Source organism: Rhipicephalus microplus, chromosome 4, assembly GCF_043290135.1.
Source record: "Rhipicephalus microplus isolate Deutch F79 chromosome 4, USDA_Rmic, whole genome shotgun sequence".
Lineage (NCBI taxonomy): Eukaryota > Metazoa > Arthropoda > Arachnida > Ixodida > Ixodidae > Rhipicephalus > Rhipicephalus microplus.
The window spans coordinates 219,842,274-219,857,028 of NC_134703.1; the positions used below are offsets into that span (position 1 = coordinate 219,842,274).

At 46.1% G+C, this 14,755-nt stretch overlaps 1 protein-coding gene across 4 annotated transcripts in view; it reads left to right on the top strand.

Moving 5' to 3' along the window:
* rhea (Talin_middle and talin-RS domain-containing protein rhea) overlaps positions 1-14,755 on the top strand; it is a 908,869-nt gene that overhangs the window by 390,300 nt on the left and 503,814 nt on the right. For all 4 annotated transcript variants that reach the window (XM_037423602.2, XM_037423605.2, XM_037423603.2 and 1 more), the window contains exons 31-32: positions 1,172-1,396; positions 1,868-2,092. In XM_037423602.2, the coding sequence (XP_037279499.2) occupies positions 1,172-1,396; positions 1,868-2,092 (450 nt within the window). The remainder of the gene's footprint in view (positions 1-1,171; positions 1,397-1,867; positions 2,093-14,755) is intronic.

Sequence of the window (14,755 nt, forward strand, 5' to 3'; positions counted from 1 at the left end):
TGTATACCACTCTGCTATTAAGTCATTGTTGATAGCGCTCTTTTCTATCTTTGTTTTTTTGCTTCCGTAGTTACACTGTAACTACTTTTCAGTTGCTCTGTTCGTATATTCAGACACATGTCGGCTGTGACACTTCAACATATTTTTTTACATTTATTTTTAAAGAGCCCTATTGGCTTAATATGAAGATAATATTTATTATATTACCCCATTTCTAGTCTTTAGTTGCTGTTCATGTTAGATGTGGTGTTTTAATCACATTTTGATTTTTGCAACATTTTAACGTTAAAATCTTTAATTCCTAGGAGGTTTATTAGCTGTCCAGAGTGCCACATATGTTCTTTCGTTGATTTGCTGTGCTTCCAGTTTTGATGCTAGATGTAATATGTATCACTTTAGGAGAACTCTGGTTGCTTGATCAGCATTTCATGCTTAGTAAGAACCACTGACATTTTTTGTATTTACCAAAAAAGCAAAAATTCTAATTAAGAGTGATGTGTGACCCGAGAAATTAGCTCCAAAACTCAATTTCGATGCTCCAAAATGCCTTTTGGTGCTCCAAAGCGGCTCCAAAACCACATTATTCCTGGTCCCAAAGCTGCTCCAAAAGACTAACGTTTGCTTCCACCGCAGTTTGATGCAAAAAAATGGCATTCGCACAGGTCTTGCTTCAACTAAAAAAAAATGCACAGGTTAGATGGATCATGACAAATATGCCCCTTTTTCTTTATAGTGTGTCATATATATACTTTTCGAATTCTATTTGAAAATATTCGAAAATATTCGAAAATATTTGCTTCAAGTTCGCTTTGAACCAAAAAATCACTATTCGTACAAGCCTAGGAATGATTCTTTGTTCTATTGTGAACAGGGTGTAATTGGTTTCCCCAAAACAAGAAACACAACCGCAGTGGCATCAATTGTGTGCTGTGCTTTGTTTCAAACGTCAGTATTTCAAATGAAGCTTCAGCATGAAAAAGTTGGAATTTCAATGATAGTCTGAACAAGCATTAGGAATTCGCTTGGGTGTATGAAGTGTGGTCCTGGTACAAGGAGCCAGAGACTGAATTTTTTTTACCTTTCTGCCGAGTGTTCAGAGGTTCTCAAAATTCTTCGCTCAAAGTCACTCGAAGGCTTGCTGTAGCCATTTGGTTGTGTTTTTGGCATGCAGGCGCTGAATGCTCACGAGTTCCCCAGCAGCAACCGACCTTACGGTGAGCTCCAGGCCAACCTGAATGCAGCTGCAGCCGAGCTCAATGAAGCTACGAGTCACATGGTGCAGTCCTCGCGCGGCAACGCTGCCCAGCTGGCATCGTCTGTGCGCCACTTTGGGACAGCCTTTGGTAGCTTGTTGGGCTGTGGGATGGAGATGGCCGGCCAGACCCAGGACCAGGAGGTACTTCTGAGATGCATTTTATTTCACGGCTGTGCTTAAAAAAGAATTCTTGATTTTACCTTTTGTTTGTGCATTGGTCCAATTTGTGAACTTGTCTGGTCTCCTGAAGTGTGAACAACAGGTGATAGCAGAGCAAGTCGGGGCTGTCTTCAAGCACAAATATTTTGTTATGAGAGGTTAATTGGTATAAAGTTTTATGGCTGCAAGTACAGTCTCCTCTGCTCAACATCAATGTAGGAAATTCCGTCTCGGAAGGTTTTCAGTGCAGCCAACTTCTTATAACTCCAGAACCATCGAACACTGTTCGTAGTTGAAAACAGCACGACGTAAACACTGACACTGGTGCTGGTCCTGTGTTTATGGATACATACCAGCTTGCTCGCATTCTTTATCTTAGAGTGAATGTATATTTAAAAAGCATGTCTTATTTGCTTAGATACAGTGCTCCTCTCACCCTGTCCAAATGTGCAGGTGCGCTCCCAAATGGTGGTAAGCCTTAAAAATGTGTCGATGGTGTCGAGCAAGCTGCTGGTGGCAGCCAAGTCGGTGGCGGCCGACCCGAGTGCCCCCAATGCCAAAAATCAGCTGGCAGTAGCTGCCCGCACCGTAACCGAGAGCATCAACCTCCTGGTCAATGTGTGCACCTCGGCTGCGCCCGGACAGAAGGAGTGCGACAGTGCAGTGCGTGCCATTCAGGTGAGGAGCTCACTCCTGGCTTGTGCAATCAATGCCTGGATTATGGGGAGGACGTACAGTCTAAGCTTCTTTTTCTAGTTCTGATGATGTGAAATTTCTAGGCTTAGGCGAATAGAGAATTTTAGATTCAGCTGCTCTTTCCCCTTATGGCAGGCTCTGTGCCTCTACCGAAGCAAGTGCACTAACCTTCCCTGTAGCACGGCACATTATTTTGACGGGGCTCAATTTCTTAGCGCGCTTTCGCCCTTGCGTGCTCGCACTTCTCTCTGCGTTTGGTATTCCTTTGTCAATGCGGGTGCCTTCGAGAAAAGCTTTAGTGCGTCTTCATCGCACTCTTGGTAGCTGCGGTTGGCAATCTCAATGAAAATACCCGACTTGGCGAGGAAGTCTCGACCCATGATGAGAGACATTGACCGCCTGAGAAGATGCACAAAACGTTGTCGCCTCACACGTCTTTCCCAGCAAATCACAAGCCTAGCCACACTGCTTGATTGTGCTGTGCCTGAAGCAAGGCAAAAGATAGTGTTGCTTTATCTCATGCCGGTTCTCGCCGAGATGGTGCAACACACCGTCCCCGAATAAAGAAGCACTTGCCTCAGTATGCAAAAGTGCTACAAACTTCTTTCGAGATATCATTAACTCAATTAGTGGTGCGGGTGAGTCAACGCAATCACCTGCATGATAGACTGAAGGTGCAAGTGATCTGAACGCATCGGTGTAATTACTGATTTTGGTGCAGTGTCTGATGTGCTTCACCGGCGGCGCTGTTCATTTTCCAAACCTCGCCTTTCCTCTTGACTTGGCATGCGGTTACATACGCGAGCGATGTGCCTCGGTGCGCCACACTGGCCTGATAGAAAGTCGCCTCAATCTGGGTGGCCTCGCTCTGGGTTGCGCCACTCGTCTGGCCTCTTGTCCACTACGTGCTTCTGCCGTGAAATGTTGCATTCGGGGGCAGCATGAGCCATATGGAACACGCAAGCATAGGGGTCCAAAGCAAGCTCTGACAGCTCCCAATTGTGTGATACATGCTCATCAGCAAACAATGCTGACGTGTTACCCCTAAATGCCTCTGAATAGTCTTGTGTGAATAGTGAATTTTAGGTTCGAAGCGAACAGTGATTTTGATCGAATAATTTCGAATCGAATTCGAATGGTATGTATGACATATAAAAAAAAGGAATACATTAAAACCACGGTAATTTGAACTCAGTTATTTAGAAATCCTGCCTAATTTGAAGGATTTACATGGTCCCGTATTTTGCAGTGTAAGTTTGAGTGAATAATTTGAAGCGTCGGCCGACACGAGTCCAGTTAAATTAAAAACTTCGGGTGTCGTGTGCCGGTTCCATATTCTGATTTCGCCGCGGAACAAGGACTGTTAAAAGCCACAAGGCAATACAACATATCGATACTTACAAGTGGCAGCTGAAGCACCCCAGCCTCGCTACTTTCAGTGCAAAAAAAAAAAGAAAGAAAGAAAGAAGAAAGAACAGTCTCGTGGTCAACCAAAACGTGCACCTGCAAAAAACAAGCTATGCTTCACTGCAGCACAGCAATGACACGCGGGCAGCTTATTGCATGTTTCTTGCAACGTCAGCAGGTCATGGTTTACCCATTTTTTCTGGGATAGTAGAGAAATTAATAAAGTTTACATACAATTTGGCGGAAATTGCGATGTATGCGAACCTCCGATTGCTGGTTGTTCCCGCGTCTTTGCTCTGGTTGCGGAGGTCTTGCCAGCAACACCTACTTTGAAAACTAAGTTTGAAAGTTTCAAAGATCATTTTTTTCCAGCCAAAACACATCATGAGCTTCGTCATACTGGCCATTATAAAATTCATAATTCATCATCATCAGCCTGACTACTTCCACTGCAGGTCAAAGTCCTCTCCCATGTTCCGCCAGTCAACTTGGTCCTGTGCTTGCTGCTGCTAATTTATACCCGCAAGCTTCTTAATCTCATCTGCTCACCTAACCTTCTGTCTCCCCCTAACCCGCTGGCCTTCTTTAGGAATCCTATAAGTTACCCTTAAAGACCTGCGGTTATCCTGTCTATGTGCTACATGCCCAGCCCATCTTCATTTCCTCTTCTTGATTTCGACTATAATATCCTTAACCCCGGTTTGTTCCCTAACCCACTCTGCTCTCTTATTGTCTCTTAAGGCTACACCTACTATTTTCCTTTCCGTTGCTCTCTGCGTCATCCTCAATTTAAGCTGAATCCTCTTGGTAAGTCTCCAGGTTCCTGCTTCGTAGCTAAGTACCGGCAAGATGCAGCTGTTATATACCTTCCTCTTGGGTGATAGTGTCAATCTACCTGTCATGGTTTGAGAGTGCTTGCCAAATGTGCTCCACTCTATTCTTATTCTTCTACTTACTTCAGTCTCATGGTTCGGTTCCGCTGTTATTACCGGTCCTAAGTAGATATAGTCTTTTACATACAACTCAATTACAATTCATAATTATAATAGAATGAATGTGCGAATGGTCCCATCATGACGAGCTGATGGAGGGAGGAGCAGGCGACATACTGCCTCATGTCACAACTGCGTTGCAGTGAAGTTGTCTTGTTTTCTGCGGGTGCACATTTTAGTCGATTACGACCACATTATTTTTTTTTCTGTGGCAGAAGCGAGGCCCACCATTCTTTCTTGTTTGTGGCAAAATAAAGACCAGGTATTTCTGAAAAACGTGACCTTTAGAGCCGCAAGCTAGCCGGCATAGCAAACGGCAAGCACTGATTACTTTGAATAGTTCCATGTTCCTTGCATCCCACTTCTCCTATGTCCCGTTAATTCGAAAACCCGCTTAATTCGAAGCTTTCTCGGGGTCCCAATGACTTCGAATTAACGAGGTTATAATGTATTTATCTTGACCCAACTAACGTGTACAATACTTCTTTTGAATTGAAATAGGGGCTCTATGCAAATACCTTTCTTTTTTTCGTTTAAAGGAAGTCGAAACAACCTTGAGTAGTAGTGTGGCAGCTTGGGCTAGTTGGTATGACATAATGATAGTTATAGCACGAGAACAGAACGACGACGCAGAGACAAGAAGGACCTCCGTGTCCTTTTTGTCTCTGCGCCGTCGTTCTGTTTTCGCGCTATAACTATCGTCTTGAGTAGTAGTTTCAGTAAGATGCGAGTGATAACCTGTAAGATACTGAATGTTTTAAAATTTATTATACTTGGATCATATAAGCCGTCATAACAAGCTTAATAAAATCAAGAAGTCATTTGAGGGTAATGTGTCCCTTTAAAGGGAATTGCAACACTTTTTCAAGCAACTATGGAGCCAGTAAACATGCTTGTTGCCTCACAAGTTTACCGCTGCAAAGTTTTTAGAATCAGTCCAGTACGAGTAGAGTTCTAAAAATTTGTTGCACGCTGCAATTGCATTCTCTCTTCTCGTCCCGATGAAATAGCTGAAAGCTAAGGAGGGAGCAATGACATGGTGAAAGAAAATACGTCCCACGCACCTCGTGACCTTCAGTCTTCAGGGTCGCTGCTGACCTCCTCTAAGCAGCGTAACCGACCTCTCGGCCGCTCCCCTCTTTTGGTAGTAATAAATTTTTGATCATCATCATTGTGACCTTCAGCACCTTTTTTTTTTTCTTCGAATATGTGGCTTTTCAGTGCGATTGCGCACATACTCATAGACAAGCAGCGGCCCCAGTAACAACGAGGGCTCCATGCTCAAATTAGCCAATGGCTGTAACCAGAGCCGTATATTTCTTCTTGGCTGTGACAAGTGATTTTTGAACTTGTAGTGTCATTTGCCGAGGGAAGAAAGCAATTTTTAGCTTTGAAAATTTATTGTGAATTACAGACTGCGTGCTGCGCTACAGTATTTTGCCTTGCGTGTTCTCGGTAGCTTTGACTACCGATCGGCAGTGTTTTCTGACCATGTTCAGTTAGTGTTGCAGGGCCCCTTTAAAATTGAAACGGGGGCTTTGTGGAAAAGTGAATTTTCTCTCAATAGGTTTTTTCAAGGCTTAGCAACACTACAGTGTAGACCGCTTATAACGTAAGTCACGGGAGTTCTAAAAATCCGCTCTATAAGCGGTACCGCGTTATAACCAAAGCATGCTTTTTTCAGCCTCTGCCTATGTCAAAAGGGCAACCCACCTTTCAAAAGCAATTTACTACACTTTTCACTCTCAGGCACATTCAACACAATCACAACACCGTACGGAAACAAACTTCTCAAGTCTGGCGTCAACGGAAGAACGCCGTTATTTTCGTCTGGTGATGCTTGCGAACAGCGCTGCGAACAATATTGTCCTCCACAAAGCTTAAGCACTGAAGCAATTTCTTAGTCAAACTGTTTTTCGGGCAGTACGTTTTCACTTTAGCGAGCTATTCCAATGCGTCTTTGACGGGAAATCTGGTTCTGGCGTCGGGTCGACATCGTCTTCTCTGTCTGACTCGTCGTCCGTTGCAACCTCCACACTACCGCGCACCGCTGCGACGATCGCGTCATCTGTGCTCGCTTCCTCGCAGACAGAAAGCTCCGACTCCCCGGCATCGACAAATTTTTGGAAAGTGTCGGTGGCGGTTACAAAGTCGCTGTCAACAAGGCAGGACCACACGTCGTCAGTGTTGAGGGTCTCATCGGCGAGCGACGTGTCGCTCTGCTCATCGTCTTCCAGAGCCTCTGCATTGCGCACGAAGCCTGCCCTTTTGAAACACTTGCTTATGGTATCGGCCTTTACCTGCCACCATGAAGCGACCACCATGTCAATTGCGCCTCTTAAGTTCACTTTAAGAGGCTGCTGCTGCTGCGTGCTCAGCAAAACTCTCTCGCAAATGCGCTTTTTGTACAGCGCCTTTACGGTTGCGAGAGGTTGACTTTTTGCTGTAGTGTTGGCAGGCAAAAACTTTAGGTTGACTGCGGTCAATTTCGGCTTGACGTTGTGGGCCGTGCCGTTGTCGAGGATAAGCACGACCCGCCGCTTCTCTGCCACCATATCCTCATCAAACTTGCAAAGCCAGCTGGTGAACAAATCCTGCGTCATCCACGCCTTTTTATTGGCTTTGTAGGTCACTGGCAGGCACTCTCACTTTTTAAAGCAATGTGGACTTGCCGATTTACCTATGACAAAGAGGCGGCGCTTGTCGCTCCCATCCAAATTGGCGCAAAACAATACAGTTATGCGCTCCTTTGAAACCTTGTGACCGGAGCAGGCTTCGCCTTTCAGCGCAAGCAAGCGGTTGGGCAAAAGGTTATAAAATAAACCAGCTTCATCAGCATTATAAATGTCTCTGTCAGTATAGGTCGACAGCATACTCTCCAAGTTCAAGCGAAGTGAGACTTCAATAGACTTCTCGTCGACAGCGCCGCTTTCTCCGCACACCACTTTGCAGCTGATGCCATGGCGATCTTTGAAACGCTGAATCCACCCGTTGAGTGGATTGAAGTCGTCGTGGTGACATATCGGGGGTCAAAAAAACCCACGTTATAACCGGTCCCGTGCAAAAAGCGGTTACGTTAGGAGTGGTCTGCACTGTACATTGCAGTGAAACCACCTATACCGGCGGTGACATGCAGACTAATTTACACTTATTCGTTCGTTGCGAATACTTCCAAAATATTCTATAATTGAAATTCGAATACTCAACAATTCGTTCCATTATTCGAAGCATTCGAATATTTGCACAAGCCTGCCTCTGGAGACACTGTGCCACAATTCCAAGCGCAGCGAGGCTTAACTGCCCTGCCACTTGAGGTGGTTGATATGGTCGTGCTGTGAGGATGTCCCCTTTGTATTCGCTTTGCCTTGGCAAACTTGCATCCCCTGAATGTGCCACGAAAGTCACCACAAAAGACCTTTTTTGCATTTGAGGCATGTGGGATAGCGAGACGATATAGTTTGTTCATCGCCCGTACATACTCCTGCAAAGGTTTGTCTGGATTCCAGGTGCGTAGCTCCAACTCCCTTTGGAAGTGGCACTCATAATTAGCCGAAAGGAATTCGCCGAGAAAGCTGTCGCAGAACTCTTCTGCCGTGCAGGCGTGATGTCCAGCTAGTCGAAACCATTGAGTCGCTTGCTCTGTGAGGGACACTGGGACCACGCAATCGAAAAGTTTGGCGTCGGAAAGCCCTGTTGCCTGCTGATAGTGGAGTAACTTGTGAAGATAATCGTTGGTGCTCTTTCAGTCATGGTAGCCAGTGTAGGTTGGCATATCCATCTTGACATGTTGTTGTACATTCTGTACAGAAGCCTGCACTGCGTTCTGCAGGGCACTCACCAGGCTCTGCATAACTGACAGTGCATTCTGCAAGAGTATCTCGCTCGAAGGCAAACTATTGCCTGGCTAAAGCTGCAGCATGTGTCAAAGCAACTTTTGGCGGCGCCTCTGTGTTCGTGTCGCGAGGTGACCAGTTGCCTGGCGTGGCCCTCTTCGTCGTAGGCCTAGTCTCTGCTAACGCAGTCTCTGCAACATCCTGGTCATTCTGCATGAAACAACCAAAATCTACGTTGTCCGAAAGCCCGAACAATGTCCCCGCGTTAGTCAAAGGATCGACACTTTGCGACATGACATCGGACAACATGAACAAATCTTGGAATTTCGACATGCTTGTTGTCTTACGTTGAAGAGCTGTTTGTTGGTAGTCGCTCGTGTCCACAACAGTAGCCCTGTTGCCAAATTCGTTATGTGGGACGCCAGATGAAGGGCGTCCACCCTATACGCGGCTGGCGCAGAAGCCTAGCGATGCTAATATTCCAGCCTCACACAGTTGTACCGTGCACAATAATGCCCCCTCCCTGTAGCTTGAGTTGTCAGAGCTTCAATGAGTTGAGGCAAATAAGGCAACAGGCTAGGTCAGCAAAAGAACACTGTATTGCTGTGTAAGCAGTAACACGTAAATGTCACATAGAGGGACTGTCCGCTCTAGGAAGATAACAAAGGGTATAAGCTTCTGCCTTTCGTCATCGATCGTCGTGGCTCACAGGGAAATCAAGGGGTTGTCCTCCCTGTGTGGTGGCCAGTTCCATAGAGAGCATCTTCCTGTCGGCACGCTCGTTTTTTTCAATCGTCCCTGTTCCTTCTCCCCAACGAGGGTCCCAACGAGGGTTGCTTTCCTCGCCAAGGGAGAGTAACCTGTTTCACGAACCGTGAAAAGAGGATAGTGCACGTCGGACGAGAGTTAAACGGCCCTTTCAAAAAGCTTCATTGTCTCTATTGCGAAAGGACCGATGTGTTCCCGCAACTAGACTGCCGCGCTGCTGTAAAGGAAAAGGAAGCTTGGGCGCTTGTCCTTCCCCATAACTTTAGCAGTTTTCTTCTTTTTAGGAACTAATAAACTTTCAATTGCAACAAAAATTATTGAAATCTGATCACTAGATCAAAAGGTACTGTGGCCAACAGTATAACACATAGGCGAAAAATGGGTTTTTCTTAATATAGGAAGGAACATAGTTTTTCACGGTACTGATACTGATGTGGGACGAATGTGTGTGCGTCATGTGCAATCCGTCATGTGACACAGCTTTGTTTTCCGGCTTGTCCAGATTGAGTTCCCCGCAGGGGCGCCTGCGCAAGCAGGCGTTTGGTGTGTAGCGACACCTCGGACCCGAGCTAACGGGGGAGTTTCTACTCCCTCCCACGCCTAGCCGTGCGTGGCTTTGCCGTGTCCGGGGAAAAGGGGATCCTGGGGGTTGAGCCGACGCTGGGTGATCGGACCTTTAAGGCCCCCCGGCAGAGGTAACACACCCCTTTGGCCCCGGCTTCACGTAGACGGCACCCCCGGATTGACCCGTCCGGGGGGAATCGGCAGTTGCCTTTTCCTGTCTCCACCTCACACCTTCGTCTTTCCCCTCACTTTAAATCTTTCCTGTCCTCTACTCACTTCCATTGACTTCTGTGTTTCCTGGCAGCGAGGGTTAACCCTGTGTGGCTATCCTACCTTGGATACACCATATTCGGTTATAGTGGTGGCGTACAGCTGGCGTCTGCGGGGCCTGTACTTACAGACCCTCCAGCGTCCCCTTGTAGGACTCCATGGTGGGTGGCTGGCGCTGCTGCCGAAAGTAAGCATTTACATATGGCTTGTTCCTTCCCCTCACTCCCTGATCGCCCTCAGAAAAGAGGGCGCACCGATGAAGTTTTCCAGTTTTTTGGTAACCAGAAAGTATTTTTTCCCCGATTTCATGTTATTCACGCTGACACACCCGGCAAATCAGTGCGAACACTTTCACCTTTTCTAGTATCAAAGTCTTTGACGGAAGTTTTTGGCCCAGAATATAAAGCTTCAAGAATGGCAAGTGGTGACCTCCTGTTGGAGCTCCGCGACCAGAAACAATATGAAAAATTGCCTCACCTTGTGAAATTTGGAGATACCAAATTAATAGTAACCCCACACAGAACCATGAACACCACCTGTGGCGTTGCCTCAGATGATGACCTGTTAGGGCTGACGGAGGCTGAACTCCTGGAGGGTTTCAGCGAACAGAATGTTATAAACGTAAAACAAATCAGCATGAGGCGTGATGGCAAAGAAGTCCACACTAAACACCTGATACTTACCTTCAATTCAAGTGTACTGCCCGACTCTGTTGAGGCTGGGTATATCAAGCTTCAAGTTAGGCCATGTATACCAAACCCCCTCCGATGTTTCAAATGCCAACGGTTCGGCCACAGTTGACAGAAATGCCGAGGCCGCCTAACTTGCGCGAAATGCAGTGCTGAAGAGCACACATCAGATGCCTGTGAAAACTCTCTTCACTGTGCGAACTGTAATGGGCAACATGCCGCATACTCGCGGTCATGCCCGTGCTGGAAAAAGGAAAAGGAAATTGTCACAATTAAGGTAAAACAAAATATTTCATTTAAAGAGGCACGAAGGCAGGTGTCCTGCCTACCGGAAACTAGCTTTGCCGAAGTGGCGCGTCAGGGGGCAGCGCCACGACGGCCCCTGGCGCCTGTCTGGCACACGCGTAGTGAGCCAGCGGTGACGCCATTCGCCTCCTCGGCGGTTGCAGCCAGTGCTGCTCCGCCACCCAAGAAAGACCCACCAACCTCTGGGCTGGGGGCCGCGAAGGTCTCGTCTTTTGAGGCGAGGCCCTCAAAACAAATGCAGCGCTCGCAAGAGCGCCTGTCCAGTGCCTCGCTAGAGGCAATGGACACAACTCCGAGCGTGAGGGCGCAGCAAGCGCCTAAGGATCGGCGCGACTCCGTCGACCGATCCAAAAAAGAAAAATCTCGTGTCACGGCCCCTGGAAAGGGTCCGTGAGCTAATTCTCTATCCTTGAGCACACAGCACAAAACACATTTAAAATGGACACGCAGATTTTACAGTGGAATGTGAGAGGACTTCTCCATAACCTTGATGATATTATAGAACTCCTTAATAAACACACTCCAAAGGTGCTGTGTGTTCAGGAAACACACCTCAAGTCCACACAAACTTTCTAAAGCAATATGCCATCTACCGCAAAGACCGTGACGACGCTGCCGCCTCGTCGGGCTGTGTTGCTATAATAGTTGATAAAGGTGTTGCCTGTAAGCAATTAAACCTCCGAACTTCTCTTGAAGCAGTTGCTGTCCGAGTGCTGTCCGAGCAGTGCTGTTCCGGAAGCTACTAACAATTACTTCTATTTACATTCCTCCGTGCTATCAACTTTCGAAGACAGAATTTCGAAGCTTCATTGATGAACTTCCTCCGCCATATATAGTCGTTGGTGATCTAAATGCACATAATCCTCTATGGGGCGACTCCCGTTTGGATGCACGAGGACGCCTAATAGAACACTTTCTGTTTTCGTCAGGTGCATGTTTACTTAACAAAAAAGAATCAACATATTATAGTACTACGCACAACACATACTCTTCTATAGACCTGAGTATTGTCTCGAGTACACTAATTCCTTATCTGGAGTGGTCTGTTCTCAAGAACCCCTTTGGGAGTGACCACTTCCCGATAATGTTGAAGCTAACTAAAGAAGATACATGCTCGCCTGACTTTCCTCACTGGAACACCAAGTCAGCCAACTGGGAACTGTTCCGAGAAAACACATTTTTAGATGGAGGGGACATTGCTGATTTTAATATAGACGATGCTGCGGCATACCTAACAGATTTTATTATTGACGCTGCAGCGAAATGTATTAAGCAAACTAAAGGAATGTCTAATAAGCGTCGCATTCCATGGTGGAATGACGATTGTCGGAAAGCGCGAAATAGTCAAAATAAAGCTTGGAGATTACTCCGAAATTACCCAACGGCTGAAAACCTCGACAATTTTAAACAGGTGAAGTCACAAGCTAGAAGAACGCGTCGTCTTGCAAAGAGAGAAAGTTGGAATAGGTACATCTCCAGTATAAATTCTTACACCGACGAAACGAAGGTTTGGAATAGGGTAAATAGGTTATTGGGTCGGGAGTCACACCCCCTACCCTTGGTAAGTAGCCGAGGTGAGAGCCTAGAGGAGCAGGCGGACTGCCTAGGCGAACACTTTGAATACGTCTCAAGTGCATCAAACTATACAGAAACTTTCTTAAAACTCAAAGAATGCGAAGAGCGACAGCCCCTTAAATGTAAACGTCCATCCAGTGAGTCTTACAACTGCCCACTTACATTAGCTGACCTTAAGGCATCTCTTGCGTGCTGCAACAACTCAGCGCCAGGCGTTGATCGTATAACATACGAAATGGTCAAGTACCTTCACCCCGAAGCACTAAAAACACTCCCAACTCTCTTCAATAACATTTGGGCAGCTGGGTATATTCCATTGTCATGGAAAGAAGCTATAGTCATCCCAGTACTTAAACAAGGCAAAGATCCGTCTTTGGCCGCCAGCTACAGGCCAATAGCGCTAACAAGCTGTCTATGCAAACTATATGAGAAAATGATAAACCGGCGCTTAATCCACTTTTTAGAAAGTAACAGTATACTAGACCCCCTTCAGTGTGGTTTCAGAGAGGGGAGGTCGACAACAGACCACCTTGTTCGCATAGAGACATACATCAGAGATGCATTTATTCATAGGCAGTTTGTACTTTCGGTATTCCTAGACTTAGAGAAGGCGTATGACACCACATGGCGATTTGGGATTCTCCGCGATCTTGTCACCATGGGCATCCGGGGGAACATGCTAAACACAATTAAAAGTTACCTGTCTAACCGAACCTTTCGCGTAAAAGTGGGAAATGCTCTCTCTAGAACTTTTACCCAAGAGACTGGTGTTCCACAAGGGGGCGTGCTTAGTTGTACACTCTTTATTGTAAAAATGAACTCCCTGCAGTCAGTCATTCCAAGTGTGATGTTTTATTCCGTGTATGTTGATGATGTGCAGATGAGTTTCAAATCATGCAATATGCCTGTCTGCGAACGACAAGTGCAGCTTGGAATGAATAAATTCTCTAAATGGGCGGATGAAAACGGTTTTAAAATAAACACGAAGAAAAGTACTTGCATACTTTTCTCCAACAAACGAGGGGTAATGCCACAACCAAATGTTGCGATCAAGGGAGACCAACTCTCTGTAAGCAGCGAGCATAAATTCCTGGGAACCACTTTAGATTCTAAGCTTAAGTTTATTCCCCATATTAAATATGTCAAAATGAAATGTTTGAAAGCGATGAACGTCCTAAAACTCCTGTCACGTACAACATGGGGTAGTGATCGAAAGTGCCTCTTGAAGTTATACAAAAGCTTTGTCGGGTCGCGCCTTGATTATGCCTCTATAATTTATCATTTGGCAACGCCAAGTGCATTAAAAATCCTAGACCCCGTTCACCATCTGGGTATCCGACTTGCAACCGGTGCTTTCAGGACAAGCCCGATCCAGAGCCTCTATGTAGAGTCGAATCAGTGGTCACTTCACCTGCAGCGATCCTATAGCAGTTTCACATATTTTATAAAGGTACGTGCAAACATCAAGTATCCATCTTATTCAACTATAAACGATATGACCGCTGCCACCCTCTTCCATAATCGACCCACAGTGAGAAAGCCGTTCTCCTTGCGTGTGAGAAACTTATGTGAGGAAATGGGTGTTCCGCTGCTGGAACTCTGTCCTACGCCCACAGCGATACTTTTACCGCCGTGGCAGTGGCAGCTTATACACTGTGACACCTCATTTGTTGAGATCACTAAACACGCACCAGAAGCACATATTAAAATGCATTTCCGAGAACTCCAGTCCAACTACTCATGCGTAGAGTTTTATATTGACGCTTCTAAGTCGCATGCAGGGGTGGCTTATGCAGCCGTCGGACCATCCTTCTCGGAATCCGGCGTGCTGCACCCGGAAACAAGTATATTTACGGCTGAGGGTTATGCACTATTGTCCGCTGTGAAGCATATACGGAAATCAAACATACAAAAATCAATTATATTCACAGACTCGTTAAGCGTCGTAAATGCATTAAGATCCCTTTTCAGATTCGGAAATCCGATAATAATTGAGCTATATTTCGTTCTGTGTACAGCGTATATGTCCAACCAGCATGTTACTATTTGCTGGGTACCTGGCCTTAGAAGTATCGAGGGCAATGTGTTAGCTGACCAAATGGCCACGTCAATTATAATGCGCGCTATTAACCCCACCGCTACTGTCCCTGCAACAGATCTAAAACCCTTTCTACGAAAGAAACTGCGAAACCACTGGCAACGCTTGTGGGACACAGAAATAAATAATAAGCTTCATTTGAT